This window comes from Panulirus ornatus, chromosome 72 (genome assembly GCF_036320965.1).
Source record: "Panulirus ornatus isolate Po-2019 chromosome 72, ASM3632096v1, whole genome shotgun sequence".
In the NCBI taxonomy this organism is placed as follows: Eukaryota; Metazoa; Arthropoda; class Malacostraca; order Decapoda; family Palinuridae; genus Panulirus; species Panulirus ornatus.
In genome coordinates this window covers 3307118-3329586 of record NC_092295.1, presented here as the reverse complement: position 1 = coordinate 3329586, position 22469 = coordinate 3307118, and the positions used below count along the sequence as shown (strand labels likewise).

The 22469-nt window shown below is 36.9% G+C and overlaps 1 protein-coding gene across 1 annotated transcript; it reads left to right on the top strand.

Moving 5' to 3' along the window:
* Positions 1-546: 546 nt before the first annotated feature.
* Positions 547-22126, top strand: LOC139748088 (mucosa-associated lymphoid tissue lymphoma translocation protein 1-like). Its single transcript, XM_071660700.1, is given in 17 exon segments — positions 547-857; positions 1986-2162; positions 4019-4170; positions 5353-5527; positions 5969-6125; positions 6311-6412; positions 7061-7153; positions 8285-8381; positions 10328-10534; positions 11071-11087; positions 11089-11303; positions 12784-12971; positions 14750-14866; positions 15752-15813; positions 16405-16611; positions 19762-19830; positions 21989-22126. Coding segments are annotated over 16 exon segments (2124 nt in total). The 5' UTR covers positions 547-857; positions 1986-2013; the 3' UTR covers positions 22106-22126.
* The last annotated feature ends 343 nt before the right edge of the window (positions 22127-22469 follow it).

Here is a 22469-nt window from a genome sequence, read left to right as displayed (position 1 = left end):
ATGAGTTGGTTCAAATGATAGACAGTTTAAATCCTTCTATATGAATAATGTGAGGCTTTCTTGAATTGGCTGTTACTTAACAATAACCATGTATTTTTGTAGTGGATGTTCCGTACAAGATCGAAAGATGTTTTAATTAGTTTAGGACGAAATTTCTTAAGGATAGATGTCCAGGAAGTTTATAAAATGCAAATGTAACATTAAAAGAAACGAACTGTATTTCCAAGCGAGTTAGACTATAACCAAATACAAGTCTAACAACCACTAGTTGTAGTTATGGTGTAAGTTATCAACCCCTAATGTAGACTACTTATATGTAGTTGTAGTAGTTAATAATCTATATAAATCGTAATATGGCGTCACGTTCGTGTATATATATATATATATATATATATATATATATATATATATATATATATATATATATATATATATATATATATGGCATCAGGGAGGAGTGGCATTATCACGAAAGAGTTACCTCATAACTAAATACTAATCGTAATTATATCTCAATGTGACTTGTATCTGAGTAATTTTTTCAATGTAACAAAGTAACATTAAGAAGTTTAGGAACTGTAGTCAAGATTCGTGTTTATACATCGGTTTTCTTATCAAGATTTTAATGTATTATTGTGGTGCAGATGGTAAGTGTCTTGTCATGTTGTAATGGTGATGTTCGAGCCATCATAAGGTTATGTGTGAAGAAGGAAAATATCACAGAAAGACTACCTGAAGGAGAGAGATATATAGAGAGAAAGAAACAGAAATGGGACAAGTTGTGGCCATGGGGCAAAGGTCAAGCGTAAACCAGACGACTACATAACTGCATGACGTATTATGACCAACATTATAAGGTAAGGAAGAGATCTTAAACATTCAAAGTAAAATGTAAATACCAAATTACATGCTAAAAGTAGTAGTTTAGGGACGCCCACATGTTGCTTTCGTGTATGTGTCTTGTTTCAAGTAAACTTGGAGTCGTACTTATTTCAAGTAAACTTTTCAGGTAAGAGTCTTGGTGTAGGTTCCTTGTAGCACCTACCTCTATACTGTAGAGGCTCCTGCAATCCAGGCCTGCGCTGCTCTCCTTGTTGCAGGGAAAGGTAGACTCCTTTAGAGTCAGATGTATTTTGAAGAGACTATGCTTCCACTGATACAGCCTCGCCAGAGGTCATATTTCACTTGTCTAACCTGGGGCATGTGGAGCTGCATAACTATATATATATATATATATATATATATATATATATATATATATATATATATATATATATATATATCTTGTCTTCTCTGTGGCAGTTGCATCATGGCCATGTAGGGTCTTGGGATAAGTTGAAATGGTGTTTATTGTGATGGGTGATATCCACATTGTATGCTGGAGAGTGTACTTAGCAGGGTGTGTTTAATGGTGTGATTTTCAGTTACTATATTACAGTAGTTTTTTGACACTTGAATTTTCAGTTTTGTCTTTAACTCAGGTCAGGTGACATTGTTTTGCCTTTAATTTCCTTTCATTTCATGTACCCCAACCTAATCTTACTTTTTTCTCAAACTTTTTTGCTGTAGTATCCATATTAGTGACAGATACAGAAAGGCTGCATTAACTCGTATGCATTCTCAGCTGTCATGAATAATACTCTGAAATTATAGCCCCCTCCCCACAACCAGTCCTTACAGACCTTTCGTGATTTCTTTCTGCTGCTTCTTATGCCCATTTTTAGTCCATTGACAACACATTACCCCCTGTATACCATATTGCTCCATTTCACTCTATCCCATGTATGCATTTTACCCTCCAGAATGGTCAGGTCCTAAGAAACCAAAATCTCTTTCACTCCATCCTTCCATATCCAGTTTGATTTCCTCCTTTTCCCCTCCACTTCTGATACATATCCTCTTTGCCAACCTCTCCTCATTCCTTCTCTCCATATGTACATAAAGTATTAAAGTTTAGATAGCACAAACTTATTTCATGATTTCAGATCAACATTAATGCTCTAGAGCAGCATAATGGCAGGGAATGGGCTACAACCACATACTCTTCTTGAAGATTTACCGACTCATTTGGTCTTGGACATTGCAGAAGCTTTAAATGATGCTGACATCTGGTCTACATTGGCCAGGATCCTCAGAAATAATGCTGGCGATTTTGTGTTCAGGTCTGTATATATGTGTTTACTCATCTAAATCAGATGTTCATTTTCAATTGCAATATAATGGCTAGCACAGAGTCCCCATTCAAGGTGACTGGAGGGTGTGAGCTGGATTACCTGTCTTGGTTGAGATTGAAGACTTCTCTGGAGATGTTGATATTCTGTTCTGGGTGAGCCATTGTTCCAGTTGTGTAATGTAGTGCTGCATATTATTGTTGTTACTGTGTCAGGGTGTTGTGATGTGATTGTGAGGTTGTCTGCATATGAGCAGACCTTTGTGTTGTAGTTTGCTTGAGGTGCTGGGAGGTTATGTAGGAAAAGATTTAGAAAATTTGAGAATTTATTGCTCCTTGGGGAACTCCACTGCAGAAGTTATATATGTTAAAGGTGAAGCCCTTTGTGAGTGACTTTCATGGCAACTTTTTATCCCTGGTGTACAGGGTGGTGTCAAGTATATACAGCAAATATTTTATTACCACACATCTCTCTTACCCTATTATTACTTACTTGATCTCATTTCCAGATGTAAGGATGGAGCATGTGCAATATCACAGCTCCTGTTTGTTTATGTTTATTTTTATATTCATTCCTTTTCAACCAGTCCCTTTCAAATTTGTGTAGTCTGGTTGCCTCTGACTGTACTACACAAGTATGTTCTGGAAGTGAGTTGTTCGTGACAACCATTTGAGTGGCGTCATCGGCATAGATGTCTGTGCTCATGATGCCAACTGGTGGAGGTATATCAGCTGTTTAAGTTATGAACAGTGTTGGTGATAGAATACAGCCCTGAGGGAAACCACTTGATAAAGGAAATTTGGGTGATGTATAAATGATGATTTTTGTTGTGAGTTGATCTAGAAAGTTACACAGCAGTCAGTCTGTAATCTCAGGCATACCTAATTGTAGGCTGATTGTCCACACTTTGTCCAAAGCTTTGCCCCTGTCTCTATGTATAATTATGATTTATTCCTAATACTTTGGAAATAGTCATTTTTTTGCTGCAACTGTGATTGCTTAGGTAGTGCTTAGGCTCCTTCAGAAGCCATGTTGATTAGGGTTATGGAAGTTTTTTTCATGGTGCCTTTTTGTCCTAGGTTCATAATTCTTCCAAAGAGTTTCCTTAGGATTTGTAGGAGGAATATAGGGCAGTAGTTTTTTGGATTTGTTTCTGTCCTTCTTGGTTTTGGTATCATTGTTACTATAGGCTCTTTGAACCTTTGAGGAAAGTATCCTGTGCTTAGCACAACATTGTAGATATTGTGAAGGTACTGAAGTCCTTTTGATTTGCTTCTAATCTCTCTTACTGTTTCCTAGGGGTGTGTTTTTAGTTTTCTTATGGCTGTGTGACGTTCCAGCAGGTTTATTGCCAATGGGGGCATTTATTAGGGGACACTCATGCTGAGTCTGTGGTTTGTTGTGGGATGGTTCTCTCTCCTCTGAGTTAGCCAGACGATTATTTCTTTTTCCTGACCTTGGTTCTAGTCTATCTTTTCCTCAAAGCTTATGATGATTAGTGTCCTTGCTTATTCAACCCTTTTGGATGAAGAGGGAAGAAGCATGAAGGGGGCACAGGAAGTATGTCTGTTTTTGTTATTCAATATTCCTGTGAATTTGTACTATTGTGACTTTGATATATTTTTTCGATTTACCTTTTCTTTGGATTATGGTAACTGGTTATGAAGGTAATGGTGAAATGCTAATGAATGGGCTGTTTTGATTTTATCATATATAGAAAGTTTAAAACAAGTGTCTGTAGAAATTTAGGGCTTTACTAATACTGTATTGATTTCTGGTATGGCAGAGTATTGGTGACATACTGATTTTAGGTAGAAAGTATGGGATAAGCACTTTTTTCTTTTCAGTGAAGAAGAAGTGTCACTTATGAGAAGAAGTTTTTCTCCGGGACTGGCACTATTAAACAAGCTTAAACAGCATGATATAGAAGTGCAGATGTTACAGTATCTTATGAGAGAATGTCAGCTCTACAATATTCTCAGAAAGATTGTAACTAATGGTATGTTAAAATTTTTTTTGTAAAGAGTGTATAGTGAGCTATGTAATTATCAAATTGTTCAATACAGTATGGGAAGGACGTCTACAGTTATGATGCCCCCATCTCTTAGACTTTATTTCTATATACTGACAGTATTCAGAATCACTTCATCTAGCTTTATCTGTTTGTCTATCTCTCAAAACTTCATCTGTTTTTTTAAGGTGTTTGTAGCTTAATTACCTAATATAATCTTTTGTTGATATTTCTTTGCTGATTTAAAGAAAATTGATAACAAGAAGTCCTTGATTAAATTGTTTTGATTTCTCCTTAGTCTTTATTAACATTTTATAAGGTTTTTTCACACTTGACACCATGATTAAAGTTACACTTTTTCTTTCTTGCTCATTAGGTGATCTGTTAAAAGTTTTTTTAGGTTAGTGATAGGAATATGAAATTATATATCTATATAAATGGAATAAAGTTTAATGGAAATGAGGTATTGTATTGTTATTCAACATATAACTCTTAAAACATGAACCAAAGCACTTCTTCATCCTTACAGAAAGTGAAAATTCCCATGAGTAGGTGTATAGAAATACTACATGTACATTCATGATCATGATGTTTTTATCCAGTGAATATTTAGTATCTTGTATATCAGATGATAAGAAGGATAACAATAGAAAGGAAATTCCATTTATTTTGTTCATCTTCATATGCAGAAAATTCATTATCATCATTTTCATGATGACTGCTTTGAATGGATGAACTATCACTCACCATATACAGCAGATCAGTTATAACCCCATCGTATAAAGTGAATTCATTAATATACAAGATAATGGTTCTCTGAGTACAGACATTGTGAGATCCTGTATGTCACATGGCATGTGAATTTCAGGCTCATACCAGTGCTACAGTCATTCTAAACAACCTGCAGTGTGATAGATACAGGGTAACTTTTGGGACACATTTAAAAAAAATGCCTCATATGTCATAGAGTATGGTATATTTTGATCTTGTGTTTCCAGGTTATTGCAGAATTGTAATGCTTGGAGGAGAGGGCTTGTGCTACCTTGGAAAGTAGTAGGAGACAGTGTACTGGGTATTGACAGAGTATTTTGCTGATAAAGAATATCTCTTCAGAACACCTAATCCATTTAAACCTAAAATTGATTCAGATTTCCTTTCTGTTTATGACAGTTCCTGCACAGATAAGGTTACCAGTTGACGATACCTATTGTAGCATCAGACTTGGAGAACAAGTTCTCATTAGTGTTGATGTTGATGGATCTCCATACCCAGAATTTCAGTGGTATTTCAAGAACACCTGTTTGGAAGGACAAACCTCTTGTACACTGACCGTAGATAACTTCAGGTAAAGTCATTTTACTTGTGTTTCTTCATAATCAGTGATTAAGGGAGATGAGAGAGCTCCACAGTCTTTAGAAATTATTTTAGTAATGTCTCAGTAAACATCTGTGGGTAAACCCACCATCTGCTCTCAAAGAAAGGATCTTGCATAAACCGTTGCTCACCTCAATCTTTTTCATAGCATGAAGGTTAATAGACTGAGCCTAAAGATGGATGTGTATGAACAGACACATCCAACTCCTTTCTTGGTCTGCACATTCGTCATTACCCATTTTGTTTTCATTTGATATTGTATATTTCAGTGGCAGTAGGTTAGGGGTAAGAATGAGTATGTTTATTTAAATTGCATGCCCTTATATAAATGCATTTCAGTGAAAATGGTGTATTGAAATTTTAGCTGTAAATTATACAAATTTAAGCAGTACAATGGGTGTTTCTTCAACAGTATTGAGAATCAAGGTGAATACATTTGTAAAGTGAAGCAAAATCTCATGGAAGAGCTGTTGGAGCAGACTTCCCCAAGATTTATATTGAGTGTTGAAAGCATGCCTCCTACAATAGTACGGGAACCCAGTGATATGGAAATAGAAGCAGATGGGGAGGTTGGTAAATTTCAGTTGAAGAGTAAATGTTACATTTATTTAACTGTTCACTTGTACTTAATAAACACTGTTGAACATAATAAGGATTTGTTGTCTTGAATCTTGCTAAAGAGCTTAATACTTAATGCTTTACCTATATCATCTTTCTTATCAGTCTGAAAGTATTCTTTCTTTTTATTCAACAGTTGGTGCTAGCTTTTGAAGCAATCGGCTACCCAATACCAAAAGACTACAGCTGGTATAAAGATGGTAGACCTTTTAAAAAAACTTTTGAGCCAATACTCAGAGTAAGTTTATTGATAATAAGAGACTCTCAGTCTGGTCATTTCTATGGGGTAGTTTGTTTTTTAAAAGTTGATAAGATGGCACAATTCATTTCCTATGTACTTTCCCAATTTCTGGCCCTTTTTCCTTCTCAGTGTGTTTTGTTGCTGAGGACACAGAAGGAATATTCAGAACATTTCTGAGAATGTTACTTGAGATGCAGTTTTCCTATGTAACTACTGGCAAGAGGTTTATAACCTCAGGGGTATTGAAGAATCCCTTACTACTCTTAGAACAAATTTTTGAGGAAAAGAACATTTTCTTTTTTAAGTTGTTGATGTTACAGTGTTAGACCTTTATAATTCCTCTTAAGTGATGTTAGGCTAAAGAAGTTCAGGTTAGTTTTTTGGAGTCAGATTAGTGAAAAACAGATCTTGAAACCTTATTGTTTTAGTTAGTACAGTTTACGATCACTTGGATAAAGTTTTGTAAGAGTTAGGGTTGGTTAGCTAGTGAATGTAATTATGTAAGAGTTAGGATTGGATAGCTAATACATATAATTCATTAGATTAATGATATCATGACTTTATTTTTTTCTTTTTTTTCTTTACGAATGTGTTTCTAATTTCTAAACAAGCTTTCAAAAGATGCTGATTTATTAATCCTTACAGGTGCAGAGAGTGGACTATGAGGTGTCAGGTTCTTACTTTTGTGAAGTTTCAAATGGTCTTGGACTTTGTAGATCAAGAGTGACTACAGTCAAGGTAATTTTTCAATGATTCTTTTGATTTTTTATTATACTTAACAGCTGTCTTCTGTGTTAGCAAGGTAGCGCACGGAAACAGACGAGGAATAGCCCAACCCACCCACATAAACATGTGTATACATAAACGCCCACACACGCACATATACATACATATACATTTCACCTTATACACACATATACATACACAGACTTATACATATAAACACATGTACATATTTATACTTGCTGCCTTCACCCATTCCCATCGCCACCCCACCACACACGAAGTAGGTTGAGCCATTCCTCGTCTGTTTCCTTGCCCTATTTCACTGATGCAGGAGACAGCAATTAAGTATAATAATAGAAATATATCTATATATATATATATATATATATATATATATGGATGGGTACATTTCCTAATCATGGCCATCTCAGATGAAAAGAACGCTAGAATGCAGAACAGAAATTTAAATTGTTCAACTCTTTAGCTGTATGTAGATGTGACTCTAAAAGGTTGAAAGGTTATAGGAATAGGGGAAGATGAAAGGGAAAGAATTACATAGCTTTGCTCTCTGTGGAAAGAAGAAGGCATCATAGTGGACTTCCTCATGTGGCTGGTTTTCTCACAGAACTTATGGGAAGCATCAGCAAGGCATATTTCATGGGTCCAGTCTCAAGAGGTAAAATGAATATGACATCTGATGAGAACCTTGGGTAATTATGACCCATAGAATAGGGAGAGGGCTGTAACATCAGAGCAGAAAGAGATGGGTGAAGAGAGGTGGTAACCTGTATGTTAATGAGGCAGAAGAATTAGGTTAAACTTCTGTTTTCTTTGTAACATTGCTCTTTTCGAGGTATTTATTCAGTACATTGGTAGTGTCCCCTTACATTCCATCCTTTTGCCTTGTTTTTGTGTGTTTCATGAATGGTTTGAAATTATTTGGGTGGTGAATGTCCTGTATTAGGAACTTGTGTCAGAAAAGTAGTGACTCCATTATTTTCTGGAAAAGGCTATGCGATGTGCATGATCTGTTCTGTTATGCTGCAAAATTCAGATAAGGTAGAAATGGATATATTTATAGACTTGTACAAACAAATGGATGCATTTTACATTCAGTCTGACTAAGATGATTTTCTGTGACAGGTTGTTCCTCATACTTTTGCTTCAGTAGTCCCACTTAATAGCACACATCCAATGGCAAAGCCACCATATGGTCTTCATAGTAGGGGAAATCTTTCAGGTAGGTTCATTGCACATGTCTGTTTAATTTAATTTTTTTGTCATGATTAGTTATCATTTACATTTACTGTTACATTTAGTTATGTTTTTACTTTTACATTTGGTGTTAAATGCTCTACTTTCTTTGAACCCAATAGCTACTGATGATGAGTGAAAAGTTTAGATTGGTGATGGAAGTGCAGTAAATGTAGGGATGAGGTGTTAGAAATGTTTAGAGATAGACTGCTAAAGATTATAGAATTAGTCATTGGATAGAAGGTTGTGAGATATAAGAATGAAAACAGAAATCTTGGTGGACAGATGAGATTAGAAATGCTATGGAAGAGGGGGTAAAAGCATATGATAGATTGCTGAAAAGGAATATACTAGGGAAGTTTAGCAAAGGAGGTAGATAGAATATATGTAACTGGAATGTTAAAAAGCTAATAGAGGAAAGTAAAGAAAAGATTTTGGGAGAAACTGGGAGAGGGCATGAAGGTTGATGATCCCACGATCCAGTACCAATATTTAGAAATAGTAAAGGAATAATTCAGTGAATGACATGCTTTGTAAAAAGTATTATTCAATTAGTATATTTTGTTATACAGACTGTATGAAATATGATTGCACATGAAATTTGCAAAATGAATGTAAAACATGAATTCCTCCTTTGAAGTGAGAGGTTTTTGGATGAGACTGTACTCCTAATGATAGGGCCCTGCCTAAGATGATTTTCATGCATGGTGTAACATTGAGTAGGCAGAGTCCAGTAATGCTCAGAACAATCACTGACTACCAACCAACCACTCCTTCACTCCACTCCATTCCACACCTTCACAATGAAACAGAGATCTTTCCAGTACAGACTCACTTCAGCATTCTTGTCACCCAATTCTGTGCAACAACTCTAGACCCCCTCCCACCCAAACTACTCTGTAACTAACCACCAAGCTCCAGATAGAAATAAAAAGCTTACCCGTGCTTCACAGCTCGGTAACACCTACTCACAGGTTCCACATCTGCCAACGATTATAACACTGACAAAGTACTTACATGCTGAAATAACCAGAGAAGCTCTAAACACCCGACATCCCAACTCAACTCATTCATAAACTCTGTATTCTATATCTCTGATACCTGTTTCCAATTGGAACCTGCTCAAGGGGGTGGCCATGGCAATAGAGTCTCCATAACTAGTGAACTCCATTGCCATTTCTTAGCCACTGTCAGAGGTCAGCTCTAGTGCCGTGTTTGCAGAGGCTCTTTCCTAATGTTCCCACTGACTACTTGTACCTGATGCTCCTGCCTAATGTTCCTACCTAATACCTCTACCTACCAGATATCATAAACTACACTCCTCTGGCAAACACAAGTCACTTTCTTCCACTTATTCTATGGACATCACTACACACACCATTACAACATATCCCAAGACCCTTCATGCCCATGATGCAGCTACCAGCTACCAGAAAGAAGACACCGAGCACTTAATACTCAGTTGTCCTGCACATAGACACATACACAGCATCACAACAATGTAGGACCTGTGGTCCCATGCAATGGATGTGACCAATTTCCTAAGTGTTGGAGGAGCCTAATAAAGGTAGAAGGTACTCCAGTGGAAGTAAGAATAGTTCTGAATATTTATATTTCAAAAAATAGGAAAATGTGCCTTTATGCAAAATGGTTGAAGTAGCCATCATACCTTTTGTAAGCTTTATTTTTATTGCACATGCAAATACCTCTGCCTGCATATGTTCCTGACTATATTGTTTCATATGTTTCAGTTACTGCTGTAAAGTTTGCGAGACTTGAGAATTTGGAAATGATTTGCAGCCAAAATGTATAGGAAAGATTGCATGTCTCACACTTTTATGACTACAGGAAAAGGCATAATTAACATTAAGAAGTGAATGTGCTGTTGCAGAAGTGAAGTGTCCTCTTAAAAAAATTTTTTTTTCTTTATAGCACGTAATAAATGGGCTTTGCTGGTTGCAAATTCAGACTACATACCACACTTCAGGCCTTTGCTTGCTCCAGCAAGAGATGCAAAAATCTTGGCCCGAGAGCTCACAAAATTGAAGTTTCGATGCATGTTGTATGTCAACTTGGGAATGGCTGATTTTCGCAATGCTGTAAATCTTTTCTCAAAATTTCTTCAGGAAGGAGATTATGGTAAGATTCAAGAGAATATGCAGCCTGTTTTTCTAAATATGGCAATTTTAAGCATGAGAATTTGTTTAAATTATTGAATCTTAATACATAAGAACAGTTGAGTGAGTCCTCGTTTGGCTCCTAGCTCTGTTCCTTTTTTTGGAAATTACAGAAAGGTAGGGTATTTCTAGCTCCTGCCCCTCCTTGTCACCTTCAGCAACATGCAGAAAATGTATGGGCAATATTCTTTCTCCTCTATCTCTAGGGATAAAGATAAAAGGTATATGTATATGTTTACCTTTACATTCTGTTGTTTTAACTTGACATTCACGTATAAAAGCATTTGTAGAAGTATTAAGTAAATATCCACAAAGATAATACAGAGCCTTCCCCTGTGCCAGCCTTATGCTTAAGTTATTTACTAATTTTCTTCATACTTAATCTAGTCTATAATGCCCTTGATAATAGTCATCACTGATAATGAGATGTTATGAATTGCTTCTCTGTTTTACTGAGCAGGTTTTTAAGTATTGATAAAAGTTTATATTCTTTTACAGTTGTGTTTTACTATGCAGGGCCATGGATTCAACAACAGTGGAGTTGATTTCATGATGCCTGTAGACATTGGTGCCGAGCATGTATGGAGAGATGAAAATGTTAAGGTATCCGACACAATGGCTCGGCAAGATGATTGCATTCCAAATACTTGGGTCTCTAATATCTTTCAGAAGGCCTTTCCCGCACTTCTTTTCTCAATCTATGATACGTGTCGTACACAGCCATCTTTTAGGTAAAGGTTTCAGGGAAAATTCTTTTGTTGTGGGTGTAATTGATATCTGATTATATATTTAAATGCATATGTTTTAAGTTCTAATGTTTAGTTATGTAATTATTTTGGTTAGATTCTTCATTAGAGTGTAGGTGGGGTTGTCAGAGGAACCCTAGAGATAGGATGGAGGAGGGAATTAGTAAGAAAATACTGAAAGGTCTTGGATCATACAAGGTTCATGTTTGTGATGAAGATGTGTGCTGAAGATGTGTGAAGATTCATTAGACAAACTAGTTGAAATACTGTTCAAAAGGTCACTGGAGAAAGGCAGAGTGCTTGGGAAGTACAAAAAAGGCAAAAGTCTTACCCAGCTATAAGGAGACATGGAAGAGGGGCTGAACCACACACCATTGTGCTTAACAGTTATAGTCTGAAAGTTACTGATAAAATGAATTAGAGAAAACTAATGCTTTTTACTAAAGAGAAATTTCTTGAGTGAGAGGCAACATGGTTATAGGGAGAGGAAGTCAAATGACAGACCTCTTAGATCGCTATGTGAGAGTGAGCATTGTCTTAGATAGGAAGGAAGGCTATGTAGATTGTTTGTATGTTGACTGCTAGAAACCATATGATGCAGTAATATTTGGGAGGTTTATTAAGAAGCTGGGATACCAGACAGGAGACTCCTCCAGTGGATAAGAGATTATCTTACCAGAAGGAAATAATGGGCGCATGTCGAAGGAGCCTTCTTCAGGTGGGTTGAGGTCACCAGTGTAGTGCCCCAAGATCTGTTTTGGAACTGTTATTTTTCTGCCTGAAGGTATGGACCCCTACCAGAATATTAAGGGAAGTTGGTCTGATACGTGGCTGATGAAATTCAACCCTCATGAAAGTAAAGTGATGTGAATGGGACAAGGGAAAAGAGGGCATATGTATGGTTATTATCTAAGTAGAAATAAGCTTCAAGATTCTTTGCATGAGAAGGACCTGGGAGTCAGCACCATCCCTAATCTATCACCATAGTCCCTCATAAAGAGAATAATAGAGGAGACAAACTGTCTTCTGGCAAATATCAGATGACGTTTCTAGTATATGGAGAAAAAAGTAATTAGCTAAGTGTTCATATCATACATAAGGCCAAAACTACAATACACCTTTCAAGTTTGGTCACCTCACCTTAAGAAGTACAGACAGAATTTTTATATTCATAACCCATTTTGGCACAGATGGTGAAGCCTCAGTGACATGCCTTCTGGCATGGGCCTGCCACTCCAGCAACTTGGGCAGCTGTGTTGTTGCACATAGTTGTTAAAATTTTGGTTATCATTCAGAAACTAACTCTGATAATCACCTATGATATAAAATCAGAAGATTAGATTGGTGGCAGTGAAAAAAGAATTGGTATAAGCTCATATATTCCATCTTTCCATCCATTTTTTGATGCATTTTTTCTTCAGCACTCCTGCAACACCTCTTACTCTATTATTCTCATATCTTACAGACTGAGGTTGCCTTCAATGATAGAGACGTATCAGGATGCCCGAGCAAATTCGTACACACTCTTTGCTACATCAGAAAATCATGGTGCATATGAATTTGAGGATTCTTCTTCACAACTGATGGAACATCTTGCAGAATTAGTGGGGAAACACATTCCTGTAGAGTTACTGGGACAGCAGGTTAGACAGTGTATGTAACAACAATGATTACTTTGAACGTTGATAATGGAAGGTTAAAATCAGTTTTTAGATAAGAGTTTTTAAAGAAATTGCAGGGATGAGAATAGTTCTAGTACTTTTTAATTATGGTTTTCTTGTAGTAAGGAGAAAAATTTTAGGTTATTATTACTTCGGTTCACCATTTGAGTTAGTATGCCATTATCTTGTACATAGGTAGTTGAAACTGCAGTGGAAAATACTGCAGTAGGCAAGGGACTTCTGTGCAAATTTGATTTTAAGTAGGAGAACTAAGTGACATTATGTGACCCCCCAGGTCACATATCAAGTGATACATTCTAGAAATTTTCACATGTTGGTAAACCATACATATATAAAATCTTTATTAGCATTAGCCTATTAATGATAAAACATTTTGTTGATAAATTGAGGTTCATTTTTGTTGTGAAATGATTTATAGTTTGTTAGCAAAAGTGACGAGTAAAAATCGAATTGAGAAATTCATGTTTGCAATGAGAAGGTATCTTGATTGCTGTTTCATATTGCTCTGACCTTATATACATGCCTTATGAGCTGTCTTGGAGTGAAAGGTCATCAGTCATTTCAGTTTGTGTTTCTCACTACAGTGTATGATTCTAGTAGTGGAAGACTGACAATTATGGTTTTGCTTATGTTCATGATTTTGAGTAATACCTGAGGGGTTATAATCAGTTCATCTCTTGATAATCCTGACCGTAGAATAGTAGAGTAATGTACTTGCATATTCTACTATGGTGTTGTTGTATGGAGCTACTGTGGAAATAATCATGGCCACAGAACAGTAGCACATTATACTAAGGTACATAAGCCCCCTTACAGACATTTAGTGTATGGAAATTTTTCCCTTAGGGAAATTGTAAGCCACCACTGGTAAATTCCCGTTAGAGGATGTAAATCTTCCTTTACGGAAATTTTTATTTTTTTATTATACTTTGTCGCTGTCTCCCGCGTTTGCGAGGTAGCGCAAGGAAACAGACGAAAGAAATGCCCCCCCCCCATACACATGTATATACATACGTCCACACACGCAAATATACATACCTACACAGCTTTCCATGGTTTACCCCAGACGCTTCACATGCCCTGCTTCAATCCACTGACAGCACGTCAACCCCGGTATACCACATCGCTCCAATTCACTCTATTCCTTGCCCTCCTTTCACCCTCCTGCATGTTCAGGCCCCGATCACACAAAATCTTTTTCACTCCATCTTTCCACCTCCAATTTGGTCTCCCTCTTCTCCTTGTTCCCTCCACCTCCGACACATATATCCTCTTGGTCAATCTTTCCTCACTCATCCTCTCCATGTGCCCAAACCACTTCAAAACACCCTCTTCTGCTCTCTCAACCACGCTCTTTTTATTTCCACACATCTCTCTTACCCTTACATTACTCACTCAATCAAACCACCTCACACCACACACGGAAATGTATGGAATTTTTTTAATGATGTGAAAAAGCAACTAATTTGGCCAGTATTTAATTTTTTTAGAATTTCAGATTGCATTTGCTAGCACACAAGCATACTTCATTGACATTTAATTCGTAAAAGTGCATGGTGGTACAAGTATTTAGGGAAGTTTCATTTGGTTTTGAAAAATATACTGCAAGAAGTTTGGAAAGCAGCATATTCATTATGTTTAGGTGATGAGTAATTAAAGCAAATTGTTCACATTATTTTGTATATGGTATAGCCCATGATGTATGAACAGTTTAGTATTAGATTTTACCAACTTTTCTTTTATCTTCAGCTTTCCACCGCTCTCCAAAAGTCCTTAAGAAGGATCAGGTACCTAAGACCTCAAGTGATTTAGCCCTGCAACGTTCCCTTGCAGATCCTGATTCCCCATCTGAAATTGACAGCTCAGGTGAATAGACTTAGGAGGTTGATTTTATAGATAGAAATCAATTCCTCTTCAGTTGTGGTTAAATATTGAATTGAGATGCAACAGTTCCATTTGAATGATGAAGACATAAAAGTGAAACAGTATTATCCAACCATTGCTCTGTATCTTTTATATGCCTATATAGTGCCATTTTATAAAAGCATGGAGAACAAAGGTGAGTGTTTGAATTGCAGAGGTAAAAGTCTATGGAGTTTATTTGGTAAGTTGTATGGAAGTGGTGAATGAGAAAGCAGTGTCATGCAGAGAACATGAGACTGGTGAAGAATGATGTGCTTTCAGGTGTGGTAGAGGGTGTGTGGATTAGTTGTTTGCTTTGAAGAATGTGTATGGGAAATTCATATTAAAAACAAAGGTGTGTATGTAGCATTAATGGATCTACATTAATGGATCTTATCCCTGGGGATATATTCATATGAAATCTATCCCAGGGGACAGGGAAGAAAGAATACTTCTCATGCATTCCCTGCGTGCCACAGAAGGCGATTAAAAGGGGTGGGAGTGGGGCTGGAAATCCTCCCCTCCTGTTTTACTTTTCCAAAAGAAGGAATAGAGAAAGGGGTTAAGTGTGTGAGAGGACTCTTTTCCTCAAAGGCTCAGCCATCTGTTCTTGATGCTACCTCACTAATGCAATAAATGGTGAATATATATGAAAAAAAAATTATATGTATACAGATGCATTGCACATGACAGCTACAGAATGGATATGAGCAAATGTGGCCTTTTTTTTTCTTTTTTATGTTCCTGGTGCTACCTCGCCAACATGGGAGACAGCAGACTAGTATTAAGTATATAAGTGCACGGAACAAGTTATTATCTTCTGTTTATTGAAGCAGCATGTATTTACAGAGAACGGAGTGCTTAATCGCTGGGAAAATCTTGGAAATGTTGGAGTCGTTACTAAAGGAAGGGTAAGTTTTCAGGAGATTTGTTTTCTATTATTCTATAGTCTTTTTCATCCAAAAAATAAGATGTATGAATTGCTTTCAAATTTAGTTGATTAGTTGAAAAGTGCCAAAATGCATTTCTGAGGGAAGTTCATGAGTGTAAATGATTGGTCATTATATATACATGTATGTGTATGTCCATATACGTTTATGTGAGTGGATATGTCTTTCCTTCTTTGTTTCCTGGCACTACCTTGCTAACGCAGGAAATGGCAATCAAGTATAAGAAATAAAATCTACACTCACAGATTGCCCCTCCTCCAACAAATATAACACTACCAAAACACATACACACAGAAATAACCTGACAAGCACTAAACATCAGATCTCTCCGACTCAGTCTTAAACTCTAACCCACCAGATCTAGCACTCAGCTTTTTCCTTTTTTCTGAACTCTGTCCAATTTCTCATCATTCATTTGTGTCCTCCAGCATGACCAGATACTCTCTAGAACCACTATGTGGATTGCTTCAATGATTATCATGAATTTTGAAAAACTGATGTGTTGGTTATTGTATTCATAATTTTGATTTTTTTTTCAATTTCAGATTCAAGGTTGGAGACTTAGACCTGGAAATAAAAATTCAGTGCAATCAACAGAAGTTATCCAATATTTGGCAGAGCCAAAATGATTATCCAACTTGGGTCATTAGTAACTGTATAGATATTATGATGATAATAATGCAGAATGGTAGTCCTTTTGATCCAAGTGTATTAGATGGTGGACTGGATCTTGATATCTGCCCCAGCATAGGTGAAAAGGTAAGTTGATAGAGAATATTTGCAGCCACGATAAATATCAAGTATGATTGCACAAACTTGAAATAGGATGTGTATAAACAGAAACACCAGATCACAAAGAGTCAAACATAATAAAGCAAAATATCCCTCTATTACCCATGCAACATGGCTGTAGACCTATTCTTTTAACTGCCACACTGCACACAGACCTCACACAACATATCCTCGATGGCTTCTACCAACTTTGATTCCTATTTACACTGTATTAGTGGCAATGAACATCAACAGAGCATTTGACACTGTACCCTAGTGTACTCTTACACAAAAATAGCCAATGTCATGGCTGGGTACCAAGCCAGAGTTACTTGCAGAGGCTCTGCCTCCAAGACACATAAGATCTATAGTGGGTTGCCCCAAGGAGTAATTCTTTCTCCATCCCTCTTCAGTCTCTTCTTATATATGACCTACCATTAACTCCTGCAGACCACAGTGTGAAGATTTATCTCATGCAGACAACTTACAGTCACATCACAGCACCGTAACACCACAATAGCAACAGCAAACATGCAAAACTACATCGCACAATTGGAACAGTGGCTCTTCCTGAACAGAATGTATGCATCTCGATAGAAGCCTTCAGTCACCCCTTTGAATCCAGACAATCCAGATCCAACCTGTATCCTCCCATCACCTTGAATGGCCAACAAAACACTAGCTTTTCTTGCCATCACATTTGATACACATATTTGCTTCCCACATATTTGCTTCTCTTGCCACAAGCACTAACACAGAACGAACTAACTGCTTTCAGTACCTTAACTGGCATCAGATTTGGACAATATAAAGAATCCCATAGTATTCTCCACAGACAAATCTTTAATTCTGCCTTAAACTACATCTCACCTTTTTGGTCACCCACCCTATCAAAAGCAAACATAACAAAGTGCAAACTAGACAAAACAGAGCATTTAGAAAAGTAAGTGTTTGACATGCAGCCATGAACATTCCACGTACACAATACAGCAAAAATCTTCCCAGTGCAGTCTCTCCTTAATTTGCTCAGGACTCACTTGTTTGTAACTAAAAAACCCTTTTAATCCAAAACATACTCCATAGAAATAAAAAGCTTTCCCAAGCTTCACAGTACAGCAGTTTATACTTAGATACCCTTACCCCCAACAAACACAACACTGACAAAACATATGCATACCAAAATAACCTGACAAGCACTGATTTATCACCCTTCCAGCTTAGTCCTGAAAACCACCCCATCAGTTATACACCCATCTGGAACCACACACCCTAGACATATACAAGTTTTTGTTAATTCCCTGGATATCACCCATCTCTACAACACTACATCCACTATTTCAGCATATTTCCAGACCCTTCATGCCCATTATGCAGCTACCACAATCTGAACACAGTGCTCTATTGTCCCAAACTCTTCCCATATAGACATACATATAGTACCAATACACTTGCTGATCAGAGGTCCTGCCCAGTGAATAAGGCCAGCTTTCTAAGTGCTGTTGGGTGCCCCATAGAAGAAGGAAGATGCTCCTGGGGCAGGAAGGTAGAGGTAAATGAGCATAATCCTACACTCACCTTGACATCATCAGTTCCTCCTCTCGTCCCGTATGAATATCATTGATTTAACTTCGTTAATCATGTGTTCATTAGAATATTATTCCATATGTTAAAGATTTTAGATCTATATACCTCCAATTACATAGGTTAAGGTAGACTGAATGCCTTTTTCATAATATTCTACCAAGTTAATGCTATTTCCCCTGTTTGAATTTCAAATATCATGTGATGATAAAACATTTTCCATCCAAGGTTAGTTTGTTCTTTGGGTCAGAAACCTGTCAGCCCCTGCCTGTCACTCCTTATTAACCACTCATGCAGTAGATGTGGCCTGCAGCTTGGTCGTAGTCTACCCATCTGCATATCAATAGTTTTAGTTCCACTTGCTGATACACCAGTTGCACAGACTGTCTGTAACTCAAAATCCCCTTTTTTTTTTTTTTTTTTTTTTTGTTTGGCTTCTTCCACCATATCATGGATAAGTGTCAAATGATTCACATGGGATGTAGTGTATGATTTTTTTTTTTCAATATACAGTCCAAGAAACTTCTTTTGATAGAGCCTCTTGTAACATTTTTGTTGAAGGACATGAAAAAAATATATATGTAATATGATACTGTCTTTGCTGCTTATAAGAAGCATTTTTTCTAAAATAAGTGTTCCAGGAGCCATCCTTGTCTAATAATCTTATGGTCATGTCTAGTCTGACTATAGCACTAGTATTAACCTGAAATTCCAGGACCATCATATGACATACAGGATCGCACAACTCTGTATATAATAAACAAGTACCTAGTAAATAATCTCAAATTATTTTTTTGTACAGTGGAACTATCACTGGATTATTGATGTAACACAAACCATGCAATGCTGTAGGTGCTAGAAAGGTTGATCTAGTAAGTTGCCTCTCCCACCAGTATCTGAGAAACAAGTCTCTTTGCCTTCCCCACCACTATCTGAAGAACAAGGCTTCTTGCCTCCCATACCAGAATCTGAGGAACATGGATTCTCTATTCCAGCACCAGTATCTTATCCTCAACTCACTATGGTGTGTGGGATCCTCAACTCACTGTGGTGTGTGGGAAGAAGATATCTGAAGTAAACTCTTAGATTTAGGGCATTCTAGATGAAAAACTATGGAATCAGATGGTAGGCCACTCTGATCCTGAAGTGAAATGTGAGTTTTAGAAAATGAAAAACTGTCCCTCTGGGGCGGTTTTCCAGGTTGCTATCTCCTGCCTAACCGTACCATCTTTTTCAAAAGCCTTTTCTCTTAATTGCCCATAACCACCTACAGAAATTTGTTTGTGTTCTAAGAATGTTAAGACCACTAGTGTAACCAATGTCTTTGACACTGATAAAATGACATCATCACTGAGTGGCTGTTACTGGTTGGTAGAGAGACACCTGCTGAAAAGGTGGTTTGCAAGGGATGAGTTGTGTTAAGTTTGACAGATGGCAGGGAGTTAGATTGTTTTTAACCCCCGGGGTCTTAGATATTCCATCAAACCTGACAGTACACCACCCTAGTGTGAAACTTCTTAATCCTTTGAAACTCACCTTTTTCTTAACTTCTCACAGATCACTGTTAAACTGAGAGGAAGAACATCACCCATAATTTGTCCTGTTGCTGGAATTCAAGTTCTTGAGGTATGTGAAGATTTGATTTCATAGGCATTGTCATTTTGTTAGTTATTGGAATGTTAGATATTTCTTTTAAGGGTATTGGTTCCAGTTTAACAACACAGGGTGCCTCAATAGTATGGATTTTAAGGGATGTATTTTAATGAAAGTTTTAATATTTTCACTTTTGTTTGACATAACTAAATCTGATTTTTCATGTTGTGTATAATCTACCTTCGTTAATGGAGTTTTGGATTATCACGAACATTTGGCTGATATAGGCATTCTTGACATACCTAAAATCCAAGGGATACTTTGTTAAGGAGATTTTGATTAGAAAAAATATTTCCATACTTTTGTTTGATAATATTCATTGAGCTTATTTTTGTAAGTAAAGTGATATACAACTCAAAAAGAGCAAAAATTACTTAAGTTCATTAGGAGCTGTTATTATTTTTCATGCTTCACTATTGCCAGGTGCATGATGTTTGCCAGTCTTCTACATTTGCCAGGTCTAATGTTTTTGTAACATAACACTTACATCTTAAGATATCCACCCAATTACATATATTATCATCATTTTACAGTTTTTGCATTATAACTCATTTCTGTTTACACACCACTTATTCATGCAGATTCATTACATTTATAGAAAGGATGATAAAACAGTCTAATTTTATGAGGTCCCACATCTTGGATTAACTCAATGGTCATACAGCCTATTAAGTATCTGTATGCTGTGTGTCTTTATCATGTCTTTCTTCATTTTGTTCATTCATCCACCATTCTTGACCTATAAAAGTATTTCTTCACTTTTTCCCAACAAGCTTTTATGCATATCATTTTATGTCTTCTTGTTTTTCTGTCCAATATCTCACAGAGGACCTTTCACAGTCTGGTTGTGAGCAGCTCACCCCTCGCATTTTTCTCTTACAGAGTGGGTAAATTTAAGGCCCCTAGCCTTTTCATGCAACTGGTCTCTCTTAATTCTGATACCATCATTGTTCCTCTCCTCTGGACCTCCTTTAGTAGCTTTTCATGTTCATAGACTTAAGAGTCTCCTAACTAACCTGAGCACTAGATATCAAAAAGCTGGTAGCCATCTTAAGGACGTCAGTCAACAGCTATTTGAGCATGTGTTAAGAGGGAAAGTCGTTTTTAGATGGCAACTACACTTAATACATAGTTCAAGTTAAACTGATTTGATGACAGTTTTGAGGCAGACCAATAGCACGCAACATGACTCACAGAAGCTGAGACACTAGCTTCAACACCTGTGTTAATAGCAACATGGTCTTCTGCTTCTCTGCCAGTGAATGGTGCTGGCTGTCCATTGTCATGGAGAAGGAGCCAGCCCCCAGTAGTATCCTCCTCTGACTCGTGCAGCTACTGATGAGATGAGCACTTGCTTCTCAAAATAGTTTCCAGAGAAGACCATTGAATATAGGCGTACAAGATCAAGCAGCCTTTCCATTCTGTCCAAGCTGGCTCAGTAGTTCTCTCTTCTTGTTACCTCAGTACTGGCGGAGAGGTTGCTCAGTATGATAGGAAAGGTGTTCCCTCCTGAATGCTGCTGCCTGTCAGATTTAAAGTTCCAGAACCTGATGCTCATCAAAAGTAATTGGCAGTTTTAAGTGAAAGACCAGTGCAATATGCTGATGTCTTTCAATTCTTAGATATAATTGGCCATGGCAGTGATTATGCACTGTCTCTCTCTACCTGATGTATAATCGTAAGAATCGTGATTACAGTTTTCATTGTAATCATAATTACGATCACTTTATTTTATTTTTGGAAGGATATGTAATAGTACATATGGATATGCTGGGTAATGGTATTTGAAATCAATTCCATTTGTGGTGGAATCATATGCCTGAATTGAATCGCTGTGTACGTGGCATAAGTGGTATCAGCTGATTGAATGACATTGTTTTTAGGTGCCAGTGTGTAAGGGACAAGCCCAAAAATTATTTCATTGGCCTTTTCTCTTAGCCAATGGAGTAGTCATCAAAATAGACAGAGTTTGGAATATTCTGGATATTGAGTTGATGGATTTCAGGTCTTCTAACTCTAGAGGGTGTTTCAATTAATTTCTGTTTAAAACTTTTAATGTATTTATTTTCAATGAACAATACACCTAAGAATTCTAATTGTAAATATTATAGTAATTTTTCTTGTTTTTCAGGATGGTCTGTCCCTAGCACTAACCTTCACCTGTAAAGGCATACTACCGTGTGAAAAGTTCTTTAACCTTGGATGGCCATCATTATCCAAAGAGTTTAAATCCAATATTCTCAGCTAACATTTTCTTCAAATTGGGACTGCCTTTTCCATGTGAAATGTATGAGAATACCTTAGAACAAAAGTGATATTAAGAAATATGATTAGAAAATGTACAAATGATTTTAAAAGTGCCATGCTATTCTACTTGAAGACTATCCATAACACTTTAGTTGTTGCAGCAAAACAAAAACTAGGTCAAGTATTTCTTTAATGTGTATAACCACTGCTTCTGTTTACCTGGATATTTATCGGTACCTATTGTATATGCTTGTGATGGGTTTTATTCTTATCTTCGTTTCAAGTTCCAGGTTACTGATATGGAGTTATCAAATCATGAATTACTGTGGATTGGCTATACTTGGTAAACCTCGTGAAGTTCAACT